Source organism: Papio anubis, chromosome 9 (assembly GCF_008728515.1).
Source record: "Papio anubis isolate 15944 chromosome 9, Panubis1.0, whole genome shotgun sequence".
Taxonomy (NCBI): domain Eukaryota; kingdom Metazoa; phylum Chordata; class Mammalia; order Primates; family Cercopithecidae; genus Papio; species Papio anubis.
The window spans coordinates 75,950,170-75,972,738 of record NC_044984.1 but is presented as its reverse complement, the minus strand read 5'-3'; the positions used below and the strand labels follow the sequence as shown (position 1 = coordinate 75,972,738).

General features: G+C 34.1%; 1 protein-coding gene across 24 annotated transcripts in view; it reads left to right on the top strand.

The window, feature by feature from the left end:
* PPFIA2 (PTPRF interacting protein alpha 2) overlaps nt 1-22,569 on the top strand; it is a 508,974-nt gene that overhangs the window by 87,227 nt on the left and 399,178 nt on the right. For 19 of the 24 annotated variants that reach the window (XM_031651089.1, XM_031651091.1, XM_021923311.2 and 16 more), the window contains one exon: nt 7,402-7,455. The exons of the other annotated variants lie outside the window; for them this stretch is intronic. In XM_031651089.1, the coding sequence (XP_031506949.1) occupies nt 7,402-7,455 (54 nt within the window). The remainder of the gene's footprint in view (nt 1-7,401; nt 7,456-22,569) is intronic. 24 annotated transcript variants of the gene reach the window in all.

Below are 22,569 nucleotides of genomic sequence, written 5' to 3'. Positions count from 1 at the left end.
TTTCTGTATAGTCTCTGAGTTTATCAGTTTTTTCAGGTGGAACCTTGACTGATTTAGACAATTGGTTAGGGAAGGTCATTCAGAGTTTTACTATGTAAGCTAAGATCTGAATGAAGTGGGTGAGTTAAATAGGTGGATATCTACTGCTATGGTTTTAATGTTTGTCCCCTTCAAACCCCATGCTGAAATTTGACACCTAATGTTGGAAGTGGTGCCTACTGTGAGGTGTTTGGATCATCCCTCATGAATAGATTAATGCCCTCCCTTGGGGGTGAGTGGGTTCTCTTTTTATTAGTTCCCATGAGAGCTGGTTGTTACAAAGAGTCTGGCACCTCCTCACTCTTTCACACAGCTGGCTCCCCTTGGCCTTCTGCCACAGGTGGGGGCAGACTGAGGCCCTGCTCAGATGCAGAAGTCCAATCTTGAACTTCCTGGCCTCAGAATTCTGTACCAAATAAACTTTTTTTCTTTATTTTTTTATTACCCAGCCTCAGGTCATCCTTTATAGCAACACAAAATGGACTAGGACGTCTAGAAATGAGCACCCTAAGAAGCAGGAAAGGCATGTGCAAAGGCCCTGAGATAGAAGCCAAATTCTGAATTTTTTTTTGGAATAGTAATGAGGCCATTGTGTCTGAGAGGGCAGCATGGAGGGAGAATGGCAAAATATATGGTCAGAGAGATAACCAAGAGCCAGATCATACAGGACATGGCAGAGCATAACAATAAGTTTGTGTTTTGTTCTAAGATTGATGGGAAACTATTGTTGGGTTTTGGTCAAGACAACAATGTGATCTAACTTACAATTTAAATGGATAGTTCGGCTACTCTGTGGAGAATATATAGGGGAGAGGGAGATAAGAAGAAATTCATGGACAACAGTTAGAAAGCTATATATATATTATTTTTTTCATTTTATGTGATAGATATTATTGATGTAGTCCAAAGGATTAGTATGACAGGAATGATGGTAGTGAGATGTAGTCAAATTCAAGTAGTATTTTTACAATAGACTCAGTAGTGTTTGCTGATGGATTTGGACCTAAGGAACTGGGTGAATGGTGATGTCATTTCATAAGATGGCAGTCACTGGGATGGGAACCTAATTTAAGGGAAGAGTTGTGATGAAATCAATAGTTTAATTTTGCGTTATTGCATTTTACATGGCTATAATACATCTAACTGGAGATTGAAGTGGCAGTATGAATCTCAGAGGATAAGTTTAAGCTAAAGATAGAAATTCAAAATTTATCAGCATGCATTATATTTAGAGCCACAGTACTAAATAAAATCATGTAGCGGGTGAAAATAAATGAAAGCCAAAAGGGAAAAGTATTTCAATAAAGATGGACTAGTCAGCTGTGTCAACTGAAGCTTAGTGATCAAGAAATATGATGACAGAACATGAAAAATTAAATTTGAACGATAGGATGTCATTGGTAACCTTGGTAAGAGGAGTTGCAGTGATGTGGACGCAACAGGGCATAGCAACAGAATGTGGTGGGGGGGGAATTTTGAGGAATTTTTCTATAAAGAAGATAAGAGAAATGCTTACTTTCAATATTTTGAATACAATAAATTTTGTAAACTTTTAACATATTTATAATACTTCATTACATATTTTAAAGACTTGAAATAATTTTAAATATAACCATTTGATAGAAATGATTGTTTTACTATTTCACAGTGATCCCACTGATACTGACTTTTTTGTAGACTGCTCAATGAACTCTTATGTACTCTATATTGAAATATGATAACTTTTCCCAAAGAATCTGTAAACTATTCCCAAATTACAATTATGCATGCATTAGTTTGCTAGGGCTCCTATAATAAAATACTACAGACTGACTTAAACAATGTAAATGTATTTTCTCACAGTTCTGGGACTAGAATTCCAAGATAAAGGTGTTTGCAGATTTTATTTTTTCTGAGGCCACTCTTCTTGGCTTAGAAATTGCTGCCTCCTTCTTGTGTTCTCATATGGCATTCGCTTAGTGTGCACACATCCCTGATTCTTCTGCTTCTTATAAGGACACCAGTCATATTGGATCAGTCACCTTAATCACCTCATTAAAGACCTTACATTCAAACACAGTTACATTCTTAGGTACTGAGGGTTAATACTTCAACATTTGAATTTTCAGGGAACATAATTTAACCTATAACAATGCATAAATCTGAAATTTTAAAATGCCCATAATTAACAATTATTATGTTTTAAGTATTTCCATATTACATTAAGTGACTTTTTGAACAAGTGAAAGCTTAAAACCTGATATTAACTTTAAATGTAACGATCAGGTTTGAAGATATCTTGGGTCTTGTGGCATATGTGATACTAGAGTCAACTAACTCTTTAGAATTTTATTTTGTTCATTCTTACTGTATTCAATAGCCAAACTATTTTATCATATTTTTCTTTAACATAATTGGCTGATCCTGTTCTTCAGGGATAAAAATAAGAATCCAGCAACAACTCTGAGAAAGACCTGAAATCCTAATATTCTTTTTTTTTTTTTTTTTCACATGCACACAAAGGAAGCAAGACTTACAGTACCTGAACTTGATGGCTTACACTGAAAGCCATATGATTAATCTCTATAGCTCCATCATTCAAAGTGTTTGTCAAGGGAAAAATATGCCAATTCTTGGAGCAGGGGTCCAGGGAGCAAAGGTGCAGTTGAACAACCAGTAGTACCAATGCATTGCAATGTAGACTCCTTAAGTCTGAGAATACCCTAAGTCTTACTCTACTTAGAGCTCTGACACTGATCACCTCACTCTTCCTGGAGCTCAACCTTCCCAAGCTTTAAGACTTCTGATTCACTGGCCATCCTTGGTTTACTAGGTTTTCATGCCAGGACCATAACTTTCCAATGTTGAAAAACTGAATCTGCACAGCTGTGTTAAAGACTGGCTAATAACCCCACTTAGGTTTTTCATACCTTGGAGAGGAAAATGAGTCTTTCATTATCTGAAATTATTTTTAAAAAATGAAGTTTTTTATATAATTAATAGATCCTAGTTTATGTCATTCAGCATTGATGATAAAAATTCATATGATTGAGGATACCAGTGTGAAGCAGCATGCAGTCCCTGGCAACAACATGGGGTAGGTGCTTGCTACACTTCTACATTTTCGAGTGATAAACAGAATCCAAATGGATTTATGTTTGTTACTTACACAGTCAGCGTAAGGAAGACCACCACTGTTTCAGCTCCTAAGGTCCCTAGAAAGGCCAGGACTCAGATGAGACAAGTGAGGTGCTTAGGGCACAACATTTAATAAGGTACTCACTATCAAGATTATACAAGTGCAGGTCAGCAGTTGTATGACCCGAAGAATGAGCTCCTACTTAAATTTTGCACCATAGGTACCTCACTTACCTCGCTTTAATTCTGGTCCTGGTCCCAATTTCCACTGGACAACACTGAACTGGATGCGTCAAATGATAGGCAACAAGAGAAGTGGGCTGCACTGCTAGGGAAGAACCAATTCCATGCTGCATCAAAGTGGTTTGATAGCTTGAAGAGGGACCTGGTGTAGGGAGGTGTGAGGTGGAAAGTCCCATGCCTCACTGATGTGAGGGATGCAAATAAGAAATAGCTGCGTAGAAGCTCCTCGTAAGACTACTTCCTTTGCCATGTTCTGGGAGGGTCACGGGATATTCCACCAAGATTTACCAGCCTATGGTTTAGCCTTGCCTGCATCGCCAACATAGATATGTGCAGTGTCACCAGGGTACCAGGATGAAATTGTTCACTAGGACTGGTAATTTAAAAAATACAGGTTTGGAGTCCTATATGTTTTATAACCCATTTCTTAATAGCTCTATGCTACTGTGTGAGTTATGTAAACTATCTAACCTTTTAAGTGAGAGAATAATTAACTAACAGAAGTTTATTATGGCATTAATGTCTACAAAGCATTTATAAGAGTACCTGGCACATAGCAACTGTTCACTGAGTAGTAGCTATTTTATTAGCTATTAGATACAAATGATGACCTCAACATGGTATACAATATGGTTAAATAAATGCTGTAGCCTCGTTAAAAATAAAAGTATGTTTTGAGTGTTTTAATCAAACAAACAATATTGTTACACTAGTAAGTCAAAAAAACTTTCTAGGAAGTCAATGTTTATACTATTTGATGTCCCCTTTTGTTGTTATCTATATAAAATATATTGAAATAACAAAATAGACACATTTGTCAAAGATTTTACTTATACTTTGCAGATAAAATATTCAACAACCATCTATTTTTGACTCATTTTTAGTTATCATTTGAAAGCTGTGTAGTAATCATATGTTCAGAGTTCCTCAAAGTATTTGTTTTACCTACTAATTTTACAACATAAATGCAACCATCCATACTTATGTTCATTATTCACACCTGAGAAAATTCCTTTTGTATGAACTGATAAGCCATGTTTAACTTGGACCTCTACCCAAGTAGGACACTCTTTTTCAAATTATACTCACAGTAGAACATGAGCTCAAACATTTTTTTACAATTGAATGATTTACATTCAATTTACAACATACCCGTTTAGAGGATAATAATATACATCTGTATACTATTTAGAGCCATTAATTCATAATTTGCTTTTAAATTCACTGTGTTAAAAACTACAAATTTTAGTGCCTTTTTCATTCATCTTCTACATTCTTGTTTCTCATTTTTTCTCAAGACATGACTATCACAAAGAGCTTAAAATTTTAAAAATCTGAAAATCGGCACAACTTATCTTTGGTAAGAAATCTTAATGAACAAACTTTACAAAATATGAGAAAATGCATTGAGTAAATTGCTAAAATAATTGTTATCCAAATCAGTTTCTCTATTATCCCTCTGATAGCTCCATTAAAAATTACATCATTAATATAACTTATATGCCTTTCTACAAAGAAAGACATGTATTAACTCCAAATGCACCTGATATCTTTTTTTTTTTCATTTTAAGTATAGTTGGAAAAAACATTTTACATGAACAGAAACTTGTTTTCATTATGGGCATAGCAGAAATATTACCCAACAGTGCAAGCTGTGTGTTTTATTATCTGTAAATCTAATATTTAATCATTTTACAACCTAATGTTGTTCATTCCTGAGATTTTAAGACAATTTTAAGTTATGTTTTATCTTTGGATTTGATAAGGATGTTAATATTCCTTGCCAATTTATATATATGTTTGATGCTTTGTTTTAATTTTACAAGGACAAAATTTACTTAAGTGACAATAAGAATGATAAAGAACATGTAAGATCAGATGATTTAGGTGAATTGATTTTTTTGTGTTGGACATGATGTTGGAATAAAGCATTTCAACAGGATGGAGAGGGTGGACCTTTTACAAATAGAGTCAAAAATGCAGATATAATTAGGACATTTTTACTTTTCAGAACCAGAAACCTATCTTAAGCTGAATTGCAGGCAGAGATAACATCTAATTTCAAACATTCCTCAAATGATACAATCAAGGACTTAAACTCTACCATTACGCTTTTCAGATTCTATATTGCCTTAATTCTCTGGCAGGTCCCTACAATATTTGAAGCAAATTTTTTAGCCTCTTTTGTAGCTAAAATGGGAGTGGGGAACGAGTAGTTCCTCAAAAGGATTCTGGGTAGAGAAAAAATATATACACACTTCCATTAGAAAGGAGACCATTTAATAATTTTCTTGGTAAGTACTCCTTGTCATTTGTGACCTTTATTAGACTATGCATGAATAAATTCATTACCCATTATGTTCCTGTTCAAAGTTAACATTTTCAGATAGAAGCAGTTATAACACCATACTTCCCTGTCCCCTTCCTTGGATGTTTCCATCACATGCTCATCCGAGCCCCATATTGTATTATTAAGAGTCCTCACTTTTTCAATATAAGGGGAAAATCATTTGATTAAGTCCTAAGTGAATTAGTAGCATAAGTCCTCTTAATGATATCCAAGTATTGGCCTTTTTCCTCATCATAGGCATTTAAATTTCTGTCACTTCATTCAGGACTTAATTATCCTCCTTCTTTGCTTTCTTAATTGCAACTATATTTCCCCCTTCTTCATCCCTGTCTTTCCAAATAGATGCAAACAGATAAGAGGTGATCAGAGTCATAAGAAAACATCTTTAGCCAAAAAGTGTAACCATTCGATTTAACCCAAAATTCCTTTCCAGCATCCTTTTATCAGAGAGTTGTGTTTTGTCATTTGGGAGGGATGGGGGATGGTTTACAACTTAAATCAGTTGCAAACACTAAAATCTGGGTGATTTTACTTTAAAACCTAGAATTGCAACTTCTTTTGAATAAGTCATATAACCATTAATAACCCTGGAACCAAATAGAACTGATAAGGCTGAGGTTTAATTGTTCCTATAAACAGGCCACAGCCTCTACAGCTTATCACACTGTCCCCTATTTCTCCATTTATAAATTTAACAACTGTAGTCATTACTCAAGCATGACCTTCTCTGGTTACCTATTAGAGATTAAAAATCGATCTCTTTGTATTTTTATATTCTATGTGTAGAAATAGACTAGACCATAGTTATAATTTTTTAAATTTGCAACAACATGGATGATCCTGGAGAATATTAGGTAAAATCAGTCAGGCACAGAAAGATAAATGTCACCTGTTCTTACTCATATGTGAGAGCTATAAAAAAAAGATCTCATGGAGGTGGTGAATAGAACGGTGGTTACCACAGACTGGGAAGGCTAGTCGGGAGGGGGTGAAAAAATAAGATTTGGTTAATATTTTTATCTACAGTTAGATAAAATGAATAAGATCTAATGTTCAGTAGCACAATCGGGTGACTATTGTTAACAACAATTTATTGTGTATTTCACAATAGCTAGAAGAGTATATTTGGAATGTTTCCAAGACAATGAAATGATAAATGTTTGAAGCGATGGACCTAAGTTTGATTATTAGACATCAAATACTTGCATCAAAATATCATAAGTATGTCATAAATATGTACAACTATTATGTATTCATAAAAAATAAAAATATATATTTTTAATTTTTTTAGGTTAAACATTTTCCATGGGTTTAATATTTTTGAAAATAATACGTTATACTGAAGTTTTCTTAAATTTTCTTTTTTCTGCTCTCACTTCAGCTCTTCAAAGATGAAACATCTGCATATTTCAAAAATATCTGTTTATATGTTTTTCTTTTTATAGACTGTTCAGAGTTGGAGAGAATATCTAGATCTTTAGATGTAGACTATTTGTATAGTATTACAGTGTCCAAGATTGCAAAAAAAAAAAAAAAAAAAATTAGCTGACGTGCCCTAACTTTGCAGCTAAATAAATTATTACACTGTGGGATTGGGGGATTCTTCATGATGTTGAGTAGCATTTTACAATCAACACCTCTCCCCTTTTCAGGATATCGAATCCTTAACAGGAGGGCTGGCTGGTTCTAAGGGGGCTGATCCACCGGTAAGTTAGATTCTTCATTAAATTTAACCGTTGACGAATTGAATTGTGTACACACCAGGTCATCAGTCGTTTGCTTGTATATTATTTGTCATATATAGGTACTTTTTAGAAATATAACTATTGTAGTAACTAATAACAGAAGTACGAAATTGCTTTGAGGTATGGTCTGGTGTTTTTAAAAGTTTTAACAACTCATAAAAGTTTATTTCAATTTATTGGTTTTAAAAATAGGAATAAAATCTTTATTAGACTATCTCAGTAATTTACATTCTACTAATAGGCTACACTAATTGGAGAGTTTATTCTAAATATGAGTATAATATTTGAGTTGTAATATCTTTTCTAGTTACTGAGAAAAATTATGTCCATGTGATAAATAGTATTGACTCGATATTGTTCTTTTCTACTTAATTCAGGAAGCTTCCAGGAAATTAAAGTTTATAAAGTATTCTAAAGTTTCTATGAATTATAATTTATAAGCAGTAACAAAAGCTTGATATTCTATTATTGGAACATCTTAGTCCTTTCTGTGATGTCTGATTTCAGAAAACACTGATAGAGATGACATCCCTATGACTTCATGCTTGAGATCCAAAATAAATTCAAAGAGTATATGTAAAGTAATAAGCCAAATTCAACTTATATCAACAAATAGTCAATGAATACTTTTTATCATTACTTGTTTTTTATTTAGCAAAATGAAATTTAATGAGGAACATACAGAACTCAGTGTTATCATTTTTTTAAGCTATTCTTCACATAGGCATGTAGGTGAAGTACTTTAACTCCATTAAAATGCCAGTGAGTTGTTAAAGAGATAACTTTCAGTTGTAGCTCTTTCTCTCCTGTCTCACTCTCATGTGTCATATGGTGTTATCTAATTTTCATCAAGTTGCTCCTAAAGTATGGCTAAAAAACATATTATAGTCCTTTTCCTTCTTTTTATTTTTATTGTAAGTATTTGTGTGGAAAAATATATTGGCTGCAGACAGCTGCTTATATTTATCCCCTGGACCTATTACATTACAATGTAAGGCAAGATTTCATATAAGTCAACCCGGAAAGTATATTGACAGGATTAATGGCCAGTCTTTTACTGAAGTATTGTAGGTGAGAGCTTAGGTGATGTAATTTTACCCTTCTGCCTTGCACGGTGCTTGTCCATAAAATTCAGCTTACATCAGAAAAGTATATCTACTACCTTCAAAATACTTCCCTCAACTGTTCACTGATTCCTGGAAGAATTCTACAGTTAAGAGATTAGTCGATTTTCAAAGGATTTGTCCCTTATTCGAAGCAAAATGAAATATGTCTTCTGCAAGTACTGATAAACATCTTATCCATTATTTACATTGTAAAATAAATTAGTTTGTCACACCCTCTAAGAAAGCATGTTTCTAAACAGGAAAGATTGAATGAATATGTGGCCTGGTTGTTGAAGGAATCCTTTTGCTGGGAGAAAATAAAGGTCACAGAAAGGAAAAATGGTATCCTGAAGGCAAACCACATCAATGTCATTCCCAATAAATAAAAGTGAATAGGCATGAGTTATACAACTTCATCTCTCTCTCTCTCTATATATATATGTATGTATAGTATATCAATCTATATATCTATATGTATACATAGATAGATAGATAGATAGATAGATAGATAGATAGATAGATAGATAGATAATACTGTGAAGAAGACAGGAGTTCTTTCTTGGCTGTGCTATACCATGATGATTATTTTATACTTATGTTTTCTGAAGTTTCAATGATTGTGCTTATTTTATAACATTTTGTAGAGTGGAAAACATGAAAGTTTCAGAGTACATAAGGGCTTAGGCAATCTAGGGGTTCATTACTACACATTCATTTAGTGTCTCCCATTGTTAAGGAGCTATCTGGAACATACTGCCGGGACCTATGTAACAGTCATTGTCTTTAGCCCTAAATATCTAAGGTATCTAGGTATTTGGCTCAATAGTATCTAGGGTTACTTCAATCATTTAAGAGTAAAGCTATGAATGAAGCTATTGTTTTTGCCTCCAAGTTAGAAAACTGAAAGTCAGATTAAATTATACATAATCTAAATCAATTTCAAGTTTTTTCGTTTTTAAAATTAAAAAAAATAATTTTTGAGACAGAGTCTCATTCTGTCTGTCATCCAGATGGGAGTGCAGTGGCATGATCTCGACTCACTGCAGCCTCTGCCTTTTGGGTTCAAAGGGTTCTCCTGCCTCAGCCTAGTGAGTAGCTGAGATCACAGGCATGCGTCACCATGTCTGACTAATTTTTGTATTTCTAGTAGATACAGAGTTTCACCGTGTTGGTCAGGCTGGTCTCAAACTCCTGACTTCAAGTGATCTGCCTGCCTCGGCCTCCCAAAGTATATTTTTTCCTTTCTTTAAAAAATGTCATTTCAGTAGATTGTCAAAATACTGTTGTCTACTTCAAAAGCTATGCTTTTTGTAGAAACCATTCTATGGTGATGTTTTCATTGGTAAGAAATTCAAAGTCTTTTATTTTTTCATTTATTGAACAGAATACATCAAGTACTGAGTGAATGATCTCTCATAAGGATGCATAGCTGTTCTAGTAATTTCTTTGCCAGTGTAATAGAAATCTCAGAGGTATCTTGAAATGTTAATGGTATATTTAAAATTGCAAATTTTGCTGTGGGTCCACACAAATGTTATTTCTGAAGCAGTAGAAAACAGAGTGGAGTTTGTTATTTCAAATGGTAAGGCATATATAGAAGGTTGTGTTAAATTTGCAAATGTCATTATAAGTAAATTTGCATATCTGGTAAGAATAAATTTGAGAACTCTAGGAGAATTTTGCATTAATATTTTTAACAATAAGTGTTAAGTAGATTTTACTGAAAATTCAGGTAGTCTCAGTTTTAATGTTAATAAAGAAAAAGAAAACTACTCATTCATGATTTTCAAGGGTGATTCAAAATTTTACAATGGCCTGTTTCTGAAAAGGATTTTAATTCAGAAACTGGAAATGAATTGTAGCAGCAAACACAACTTGCAGATTTTTCCAAATCACATAATTATCTTAGATAATAAATGCTTTTATCACTGGAGAAAAAATAGTGTCTGTTAAATATTAACTTAAAACTGTCTTTGAAAATTACATCAAAAGATATTCTATATTATGGCATATGTTTCCCATTCATAAAAACTGGATCGCAGATTAACCTCTAGTGTACAGGCATATAATTCATTTACATAGAAGTACAAAGGAAAAGAAACTAGATAATCAAAATTGAAAGTGTAAAATTCATATTAAATTAAATAGTGCTTTGTAAATATACCACTTTGTATAGTCTTTGGTGTTTTAAATATGAGCAATATTAAAATGTAAAAAACCTGGGAATTGTAAAGACTCAAAGTGCCCCACATTGTCAGACAACCCCTGGTAAGGCCAGGGTAAATATATCCATCTCTGCTACAGTCCAAGAGGACTTTGGATACTGAAGTACTGGGGTGCAATGCATGAACTCTGTTATATATCTGTAAAGCATGAACCTGCTATCTGGAGCCTGTGGATGTCAGGTCAGTGTGTAACCAGCAGTGTGAAAGATCCCTTCCTGTGTTCAACCCAAGAGCCAGTAGGAGAGAGGTGTAATTTTTAAGACAACCCCTGCCCTGGTGCCAGAATTCTTTGTAGACTGTGGACTAGGTGTAAGTCAATAGATAGGATTTAGTGGATCAGCTTGGCCATACGAGTTAAGTTTAGTGGTAACAGACTCAAGCAGAGTCTGTATATACACAATGAGATGTGTTTCTCTTTGCAATTTGGTTTAGGAAAATATTTTGATTGTTAAGTAGCTATTTACTTTCTTATTATTTCTGATGTCTTTTAAGGGCCGATATTGACAAATATCTAATAAAGAGACTACATGAGACATTCCAGAGCATGTTTCATTGTAACATACATTTGTCAAATGTGAAGATGTTTCATTGTATTTTACAAAATGTTATTATCAGGATTTAAATTAAATGTACTTCATTGTCTCATGTAGTAATTATAGCAAGAATACCACTGAAGGTATTCAGTTTCTTCCTTGTTTTCTTTCTATTTATTACTTTGGAATAATAAGATCTATGCATTTTATTCCCTGCAGAACTTAATACTTTTAAATATTCTAAGTTTGTTTTTTTTTTTCCTAAATGCTAATAGTTATCTTTATTTCTAGAGTGTGGTGAATAAGTGATTACCCATCTAATTCATATCCTTGGGTTTAATATACACACTGTCCTGAACATTCTTAAGCTCTATTAGGTTTTTTTTTCCCCACTGAGGAAACAGAATTGTACTTTCTGTTCTCATTTTAATTGTCTTCCTGATGGTCCTTAGCAGTTTGGATAAACACACCACAGAATTTAAAACAATTTCAATTTTCTGAGGGTGCTGTTTAGACCAAGTTATATGTATTTTAAATTGTAAATGGTCTTAGAGTTTAAACATCTACAAAACTGATTTTAATTTGATTATTCAAAAGTGACAATGTTCTACTCATTTACTTCAGATAAGATGATAAAATAATATTAATCTGAATTGTGTCCTAATTTAAATTCTTTCAACTTGAACCTTATATTGTTATATTACTTCCTTTTATTTTCCTGTTTGTTTATTTCAAATTCAATATATATTTGAGTATACACCATGTGGTAGGCTATACTATAGCATTTGGTTAGGTTTTGGAGACACTGTGATAAACAATACACAGTGATTTCAGAATTTTACAATATACTTGAATGGATAGTTTGGCAAAAACCAATTATAATATTATGTAAGCACAGGATGAGATGAAGGCAAGTAAGAGTACCACATAATCCCTTTGATGGGAATAGAAAGGGACTGGAGAAACAAGCAAGGCAAATAGAAGAAAATCATTTCTTTCTTGCCAATTGTAGGATGAGTTGAAGTTTGCCAAGTTTTGGGGGGACCGTGGCATATTAAGCAGAGGAAACAGCATCTGCATAGGTAAAAAATGAGAAAATAACATCATGTAGTAAAGTATAAAATAACCTGGGCATGGCAGATAAAGGTGAGATAGAAAGCTAGAAAGTTAAGCCTGGGCAAGAATATGATAAATTACATGCAAGGAATTTGTACTTTATACTAACAACCAAAGGGAAGTAGTAAGTCTTTAAACAGAAGAGTCAATGATATCTTCCCTTTAGAAACATTTTATTGTTACCTGTTGGAGAGTGAATTAGAGAAAAGACTAAAGCAAAGAGACCTATGAAAAGACTTGCAGTCATTCACCCAAAGGATAGTGATGAAAATGATCATGGTGACTTTTTTGGTCTATTTTCCTAGATTATAACAATAACTGAGGGCAATATCACAGGAGAAACTCAACATTATTTTTTTAAAAATTAGATGATTAATAAAAGCCTATAAGGTGACAACAAGAATGGAGAAGAATGGATTGACTCATGAGATATTGAGAACATGGTGAACATACAAGAATAGGTGGTTGTTTGGAAGCAGACTGAGGCCTATTGAGAAGTCAAGGCTGATATTAGAACTTTCTGCTTTGGCAATTGAGTGGATGAAGGTACCATTCATCATGACAAGAAACCAACGAGATAGAGCATTTTCAAGGGAGAAATGAGGGATTCAGTTTTAGACATGTTAAGTTGAGCTAACTGAGTTGGGAATATATGAATGATTTGGAAATTTAAAGGTGAGATCTCATTTAAAGCTGTTTATTTGGACATGTAGAAGACTTAATTAAAGCTGTTGGAGTTGATGACATCATCCTCCCAAAAAACATGTATATAGAGTTAGAAGATAAGAGAGTTCAGAAGAAAGCTTGAGAAAGAAAAGCACTTAAGTAAAGGTCAGAGAAAAATGTGCCTCAGAAAAGACAAAACAGAGATGGGTCCAAGGATGGAATACCAGAAATGTGAGAATCATTAATGTCAAGTTAAAGAGAGGATGACAAGAGGGATATTAGCAGTTTCATGATGTTGAGAGTTCAAAAACTATGTTGTATTTAACAAGAAGAAATGATCTTGGTAAGAGTAATTGTAGTAGATTAATTTAGGTAGAATCAAATTTCCAGGGGCCTGAGAGATTAAATGGAAGACTAACAACTGTATTCAGTGACTGTAGAAAACTATTTTAAGAGCTTTGTTATGCAGGAAGTCAGAGGAAGCAATAGCCAATAGAGGAGATGAAGTTGAGGCACAGTTATCTTAAAGAGAGAAGATATGAGTGTGTTTTGTCATTACCTGTGTGCTTGGTTTAAGCATTTCAGAACCAAAATATTTCCAGGTACTAATAAACTCCAGATTGTGGTCATAGACATGGGTGATGAAGTAAAGAGGGACTGAAGCTCATTGGAATTGATGATATTAAGGAACCAGGAGGCCAGTGTTGGATGAATCTTTTTTTGTGGCCCCTGCAATGTTTTCTATCTACATTCAGGCCCTTGATGGCCCAATCTGTTTCACAGTTTAAGTGCTACTTAAATAATGATAACTGAAAAATTTATATTTCTAGGTTACATCATTCCCTTGAACTTCAGATTTGTGTATATGACTAAACATTTGACATGTCCACTTGTATATCTGGAAGGAATTTAAAACATAACAAATTAAAAATTGAACTCTGATTCCCTCTATCACTCCTACAAACCTCCTGCCATTTTCCCCCTCTCAGTTAAGGGCTACTTCATGCTACCCTTCTCAAAAGCCAAACACTGAAAGCCATAATGTGGGCCTGTCTTCACAACTTATTTAGAATCCTCCAAAACTACCACTGTGTTTACAGCCACCATTCTTTCTCACCTGTCCAGTCTCTATGAACCAAGAAGGACAGGTTTTGTGAAATGTAAATTGGCATGTTACATTTAGCCTTAAAGCTGTGTTAACTTGCTATCGCAGTAAAATTCCCAAAGCCTGTGGAGTGGTTTCTGAGACTCTTAATTACTTCCTTCCCTTATGATGATTCTAGGAACTCACCTTCTACCTTTTTCTCCATAGCTCATCCACTTAGGCTGCACTAGCCATTTTGCTGTCCCTTTACCCAGGCAAGTTTACCGGTAAGGGACATTACACTTGCCATTTTTCCTTCTTTGTGCCATGCTCTCACCTCAGATATCCTCATGGCTTACTGCCTCACTTCCTTTAGGTCTTTGTTTCATTGTCACTTTAACAGAGTTTTCCATGAACACCCAATATTATTTTTTCTGACCCTATAGGATTATTGTTTATATTTTTCTACTAGAATATAAACTTTACATAGTTGCAGGCCTCGTCTCTTTCTTTCACTATTATAGAATAAAGATTTATAATACTTGGCATATGAGTTTCTCAATAACTATTGGTTGAATGAATGAATTAGAACAAATGTTCATGAGCACATGATTTACATGGACATATTTGTGCGCTCACAATGATAACTGTAGCAGCATACTGCATGGGAAAAGAGATTGAGGTTATTATAATAATTCCAGAATAAAATTACAAAGGTGAACTTCAGACTATAGTAGTGGTAGTAAGAATGACAATAGCAAATGAAAAAAACATACAAAACCAGTATCAATAGAATTTTATGGTACGGAAAGAAATAGGATCCAAAGAAACCTTTAAGTTTTGGCCACTGGAAGAAATAATAGTAAAGAAAATCAAAGGGACATATTTCGAATGCCATATGTCTTAGTTACGTTGTTTAACATCGTTGGAATAGAAACCCTATGAGAGCAGACATTTCTGTCTGGTTTACTGCTGGACCACCAATGCTGGCACACAGTATGCCTTCAATAAATATTTAATCAACATAAATTAAACAAGAATTATGATGATAACAGGTCTCAGATTGTAATAGTGTGAACCAGTAATTGAAAACTTCCAAAAATGCAGGAGTTAAAAAATGTGAAATGAGGTTTCCATTGTTGAATCAAAATTTTCCTTAAAGCCCCAAAACATAGTGCCATTGATGATAAGTATCCCCACATTCTTCGGAAAAGTGTTAGACATATTCACCACAGACTTGTAATAATGGCAGCATCAGTCCTGCCACTATGAATCACCACCATTATCCTCTCTTAGAGAAGACCAGATGACTCATTAGCAGAGAGCTGTCAGCTGGTAGGGAGTACTGCAGGGTTTTTACTCTGTGGAGAGAAGTGTGTGCTTCTCCTTAGCCAAATGAGGGTGGACCCAAGGCAATGACTCATAGAAAGAAGCAGTGGTATTTTTGTATTTTGATATTTTTTCAGCAGTATATCATCAAGTACTTCCATGGGTTAGATGTAAGGTAAGGGAAGAAATAAATGAATGTGCATTCCTTGGAGTTTGCAGACATGTGTGGCCACTGAATCTGATGTTTGCTGCTTCTCCAGTAAATTTGGGAGGTAGAAGTCTGGTTAAGCTAATCTAAATTAGGCCAGTGAGAAAGAACAGCAGTAAGAGTGGTCTTTACAACAAGAATTTGGTGTGTCAGAGGTACATGAGCTTCCCATGGGCCAGATTGATGAAGTAGAAGGATAATAGAACCCTTTATATGATGACTGCCTGCTAGGGTAATGGGATCCAGTATTAAGAATTAATAGGATGTCAGCTGTTCTGCCAAGAATATAAACTGAAATGTGAGGAGGTGGTGGGAGGCAAATGGTTAGTCAGAAAGCAAATAGCAATTGCCCATGTCAATGATCTGTGTAGCATGGGCTATACTCATGGGACGACCTCCAAAGAATCCTCTAATGATTCCCACTTTAGAAGTCCAGTATTTTGGCACCTAAAACATAGAGGTCACCAGTCTTATAAAACTTTGCCTATTTTTCTGTAACCCACTTTCATATCACTGTCCCAACCTAGAATAAAGACCTACGAATCAGACAGAATACAGGTGAAAAAGTGGATCATCTTCCTCTTTTCCAGTAGTTCAAGGTGGAGTGATCAGAAAAGCTCTGTGTTAAATACGTAACTTAAATTTTGGTGGTGGGCTGTACTGGGCATTCTGAACTCGAAAATGGTCTGGATATCCACGTTGAGATTCATTCTTGCAACTCTAAGTGACTGAAAAGTTATGAATCTGCTCAAGCTGAATTCCAGACAAGTAGAGGGACTATATGACAAAGCATGTTTAATGACAGGATTGATGAAAAATGAAGGTGTTACTTATTTGGGATTTATTGCTTGTTTGTAGTTGCTTGTTTGAACTGAAGTCATTTCATTAGCTAACCTCATTTACATGTTAAAAAGACCATGCCATTTTTAGTTATTAATGATGGGGAGGAGTAACAGGAGGAATAGTCAGATGGTGTGAGCACCAAAGTAGAGATGGTTCTACTTTAGAATGGAGAAGTAAGGGTTGGAAATTCTAATGGTTTTCAAGAAAGGTGCTAGCACTACTTTCTGAAGTTAAGTGAGCTGCAGAATTTGGAAAAGCATCCTATTGGTACAACCTATGAAGCCATTTAAATCTGTTTTCATTGAGGTAAAGTGATGACGGGCTCCTTCAACAAAGTGATGAAATAGGAAAGATTGTTTTCTGTAAAATAGGGGTTTCGAAGGCACAGTAAAAAATCTGAGGGGAAGATATTGGAGAAAGTAGATAAAAGAGAAAACACACAGAACACTAGGATAAACATTCTGGAGAGGCGTGGTGAAGTAGAACGGTTAACATTTTGCATGTCCCCCAAAGATGATAAAGGATAACTGCTAGGAAAATTTCCAAAATAATTAGCATCAGTGTACACATAGAGTCAGTTCAGACTACAATTTATTAGAAGTCAATAAAGTTATAGAAAGTGTACAATATTGTGTGCAAACCATATTTTATATAAACCTTTGATATCAATTTTTTGTAATCCATGCAAAACAGCATAAGAGGTAGTGGCGTAGAATGTGGACTCAGGAAAGTCAGCCTCAATTTGATTTTTGACTCCACCTTTTGATAGCTGTTTGTAACCTTGAGCAAACTAGCTTTCTTCTTTGTGTCTTTATTTCTTAAGCCATGTGATTATGATGAAAACAGGATCTTTTACATGGTGGTTCTATTTAATGAGCCAGCAATGTAGAGTGCTCCAAACCTGCGTGGCAAACGCAAGTCCTCTCTAAATGTTTACCACTGTAACTGCTATGATTTAGAACTACTTAAGCATCTATATTTCAACACAATCAAACTACTTAGAGGGCACATGCAAATGTAGTTTTCTGTAATCAAAAATTTAAATTACGTTAAATATAGAAATGAGCAAATAAATAGGAACTTTCAGACTAATACCTGAAAGACCTGAAAGTTAAGTTTATGATAACATTGAGTGTTACGTGTTAAAAATGTGGGAAGCATTGTGGAAATATCTTAACATATTGCTTTATCATTCTGATGATTAATGTGATAGAAAACAGTTTAGAAATAATTGTTTTGCTGTATCTGTCAAATTATTTGAGAACCTCTGGGTAATGAAACAACTCTTGGTTAGAAATAAAGTCTTCCTTTTGATGTACTGTTAATTTATAATTAATCTATACAGAAAAAGGTATTTAAAGAAAGACTTGTGAAGTAAAATCAATGTTAATGAAATAGGGCAAAATATACAAAATAAATATTAATGTATATTCAATTTCCTGGTTAAAGTACAATATAAATTATTTTACTTCAAGTATTTTTGCTCCCCAAAATACCATTGTTTTGTCCAAAATGGAAATATCATTTTAACCACAGAAATTGCAAATATTTGTATTTTGTTCTTTTTCTCTCCCTTCCTTTTCTATTTATGTTTATTAGACATATATTTATTTCTTTGTATATAAGTTGGAAGGCATTTATATACAACCCTTAAACATATAAAAAACATAAGTAACTTTTTATATATCATATATGTATGTGTATGCACATATACATACACACACACGTATATTCTTCTACAGAAAATAGAACAGATTTCTTGATCTCTTAAGTTCTTAACTAGGGGACTGGTTTCTAATTAGACTGTTCTCATCTAACACAATAAAGTGAAACTATTTTTACTTTTTAAATCAAAGACAGATGTTTTTCTGAAAAAAAAACCAGATGGATAAATACAGTTTTATACATATAATTACTCATTAAAATGTGAAAAATATGAAGTAAAGATAAAGGCTTATAGAGAAAGCATATTAGTAATACCTGTTGTATACTTAGTACTGTTCTTAGTACTTTATGAAAATAAAAAATACTGACCCTTTACTATTAAATTTCTGCACTCTAACTGGTTAGCAATCATTTCTTTTTTCTTTTCTTTCTTTTCTTTTTTTTTTTTTTTTTGAGATGGAGTTTCGCTCTTGTTGCCGGGGCTGGAGTGCAATGGTGTGATCTAGGCTCACCACAACCTCCGCTTCCTGGGTTCAAGAGATTCTCCTGCCTCAGCCTCCCAAGTAGCTGGGACTACAGGCATATGCCACCATGTCCAGCTAATTTTGTATTTTTAGTAGAGATGGGGTTTCTCCATGTTGGTTAGACTGGTCTCGAACTCCTGACCTCAGGTTACCCGCCCGCCTCAGCCTCCCACTCCCTGGGATTACAGGCGTGAGCCACCACACATGGCCAGCAATCATTTCTTTTTAACACATGATTAACAAGTGTAAAAATGAGTACATAAATAAATGATTAATTTTGCATTATATGGAAATAATCATGATAATGATAATTTGGGTTTGGGGGGTATTTTTATATTTTTAGAAGACTTGTTTTGAGAGGTAAATGTTAAACCAGGTCTTAAAGAACTAATTTGCATTAAATTAAGATCTTCATTATGAATGGAAGTAAATCAAGGATCTTTCTTTTCTTGGTCCAAAAGTACTTCAATTCTACAGACCTTAGCAACTACAAAAGCTAGCTACTACAACTTCTTTAAGGTACATCAGTTTGCATTTAATTGCCACATTTATTTAGAATGTAAAATTAAAATTGATTATTCGAAACCTTTTTCAAAATTATTTACTTTTTCTAGGGAACCCCAAACATCCTCCCTGTGACTGTGTAGTCTAATAGCCTGTTCAATCTCAGATTAGGTTTGATGATTGCCTAGTCATTCCAGAAAGAATGAAGATGGCTCTCTAAGAAGGTGAGTCTGAAGGCCAATCTCCAGGATAGCCCAAGGCAACAGGACATGTACAGGTCCAGGGTAACTTCTGTTGCTTCTCCAGGGACCCCAATAAGTTGGTACTGCATCCTATCTCTCTTGGCAAGATAAGAAATGAGCTAGTTTTCCAAGGATCTAACCCTGTTCTGTCACTAGTATGCATTAAACTTTGGCTTTGTAGGAAATTGCACACCTCTTTGGCTTGAGATTCTTCCCTTTCCCCTCCCTGGGTCTCCAGAAGATTGGCGGCAGCATTAACCTTCCCAGGGGAGCCGTGTCTCTGTGTTAAGGAACACTCATCTGGAACGAAAATAACTTGTTCTAGCTTTTCTTCTGTAACTAGACAGTCTTTTCAAATGTTTACAGTCAGGGAAACATTAATCAGCAAAACGTGAGAATTATGCATTTTTTTCACTTAACATTAATTATAACCACTACAGACTCTTTAAAAACGGATCTGATTGTATATTCATAATAAATTAAAGTTGAGATTCTGCAGAATTATTACTTATAATTAAAATCTATGTTGATTCAAGAATACCACATAACAGGAATATGCCCTAAAGATTTTATGATAGGCTATTAAATTATTTTTCAAAGAGATATTTGAAGCTATTGAAATACGTTTAGAAGACTTATAAGTATTATAGGAAGAGGAGTTAAAAGTACATATATTAAATATTTAATATTTTACCAAAAGAGTTCACCAAGGTTCTCTGAAAGTAACTAAATCATTTATATAACAAATTCTCTAGATACTCATATTTTACTCATAAAAAATTTATATTTTGATTGAAGCATGTGGTAAGAACTTTTATAGAAAATTCGAGTTTTAAAATATTTTCTTTCCTTTATCACAGATTACAATGGCTAATCTACATGAATGACTATTTTTCTTCTATTGTCAACTCCTGCAAAAATTATTTTTATTTATTTTCTTGAGTTATAGATTTAGGGGGTACAAATGCAGCTTTGTTACATGGCCATATTACGCAGTGGTGAAGTCTGGATAAATATTCCTCAAATACCTATCCAGAAATACCGGATTTCACCTAATTTAAATCACCATTTTCTAACATTTCAAGAATTTAAATAAAAACTGATTATAACCAACATCATCATTCTAACTTTTAAACAAAAGCATGTAAGAAATTGCATTAAATATAAGTAGAAAAAATGGTCAATTCAAGATAAAATTCAAGAATGTTTTTGAATCTGTGTATTTACAAAAAAAATTCTGATATATGACTCTACAGACAGCTAGATCCTACAGACAATAACAGATAAGAGAGAACAAATATGAGAATTAAATAAAGGTTGAAACTGAAATGATAGAAAAAGTATGCCATAAAATACTAACTAAAATAAGCCTGCTTAGCTACATTACTGTCAATAAACATGGTCTTTCAAAAAATAATAAATATGAAAAGAGCACTTTCAATACTGAAGTTAGTGTACTATGTAGGTAGAAAAATTTTTAATGTTTATGCATCTAACACCATACATTTAAAATATAAATACAAAAATCAACAGAATCAAAAGGAGAACAGAAAAGCCTCAATCATGGTAGAATGTTTTATCTTACTTCTCCCCAGCTCTGATTGGACTAGAAGATAAAGTCTGTAAAGATGATAATCTGAGCAATGTGATAAATAAGCTTTGCTTCGGTGATATATATAGAGCACTTACTTTATTTCCTCAGATTGACCAAATGAAGGCCATATACAGAAAAACACAATAATTGTCAAAGAATTGAAATCAGACAGAATACATTTTCTTTTAACAGCAGAGTTCAGCTAGAAGTTAATACTATAAATGAAAATTTTAAAAATAATAACAAAAAAGTGCTAAAGGTTTTGGAAAACAAGATAGACACTTCTTTTTTTATCATTTATTATTATTATTATTATTATTATTATTATTATTATACTTTAAGTTCTAGGGTACATGTGCATAACGTACAGGTTTGTTACATATGTATACTTGTGCTATGTTGCTGTGCTGCACCCATCAACTCGTCAGCACCCATCAACTCGTCATTTACATCAGATATAACTCCCAATGCAATCCCTTCCCCCTGCCCCCTCCCCATGATAGGCCCTGGTGTGTGATGTTCCCCTTCCCGAGTCCAAGTGATCTCATTGTTCAGTTCCCACCTATGAGTGAGAACATGCGGTGTTTGGTTTTCTGTTCTTGTGATAGTTTGCTTAGAATGATGGTTTCCAGCTGCATCCATGTCCCTACAAAGGACACAAACTCATCCTTTTTTATGGCTGCATAGTATTCCATGGTGTATATGTGCCACATTTTCTTAATCCAGACTGTCACTGATGGACATTTGGGTTGATTCCAAGTCTTTGCTATTGTGAATAGTGCTGCAATAAACATACGTGTGCATGTGTCTTTATAGCAGCATGATTTATAATCCTTTGGGTATATACCCAATAATGGGATGGCTGGGTCATATGGTACATCTAGTTCTAGATCCTTGAGGAATCGCCATACTGTTTTCCATAATGGTTGAACTAGTTTACAATCCCACCAACAGTGTAAAAGTGTTCCTATTTCTCCACATCCTCTCCAGCACCTGTTGTTTCCTGACTTTTTTTTTTTTTTTAATTTAAATTTTTTTTTTTTAAATTTATTTATTATTATTATACTGTAAGTTGTAGGGTACATGTGCATAACGTGCAGGTTTGTTACATATGTATACTTGTGCCTTGTTGGTGTGCTGCACCCATCAACTCGTCATTTACATCAGGTATAACTCCCAATGCAATCCCTCCCCCCTCCCCCCTCCCCATGATAGGCCCCGGTGTGTGATGTTCCCCTTCCTGAGTCCAAGTGATCTCATTGTTCAGTTCCCACCTATGAGTGAGAACATGCGGTGTTTGGTTTTCTGTTCTTGTGATAGTTTGCTAAGAATGATGGTTTCCAGCTGCATCCATGTCCCTACAAAGGACACGAACTCATCCTTTTTTACGGCTGCATAGTATTCCATGGTGTATATGTGCCACATTTTCTTAATCC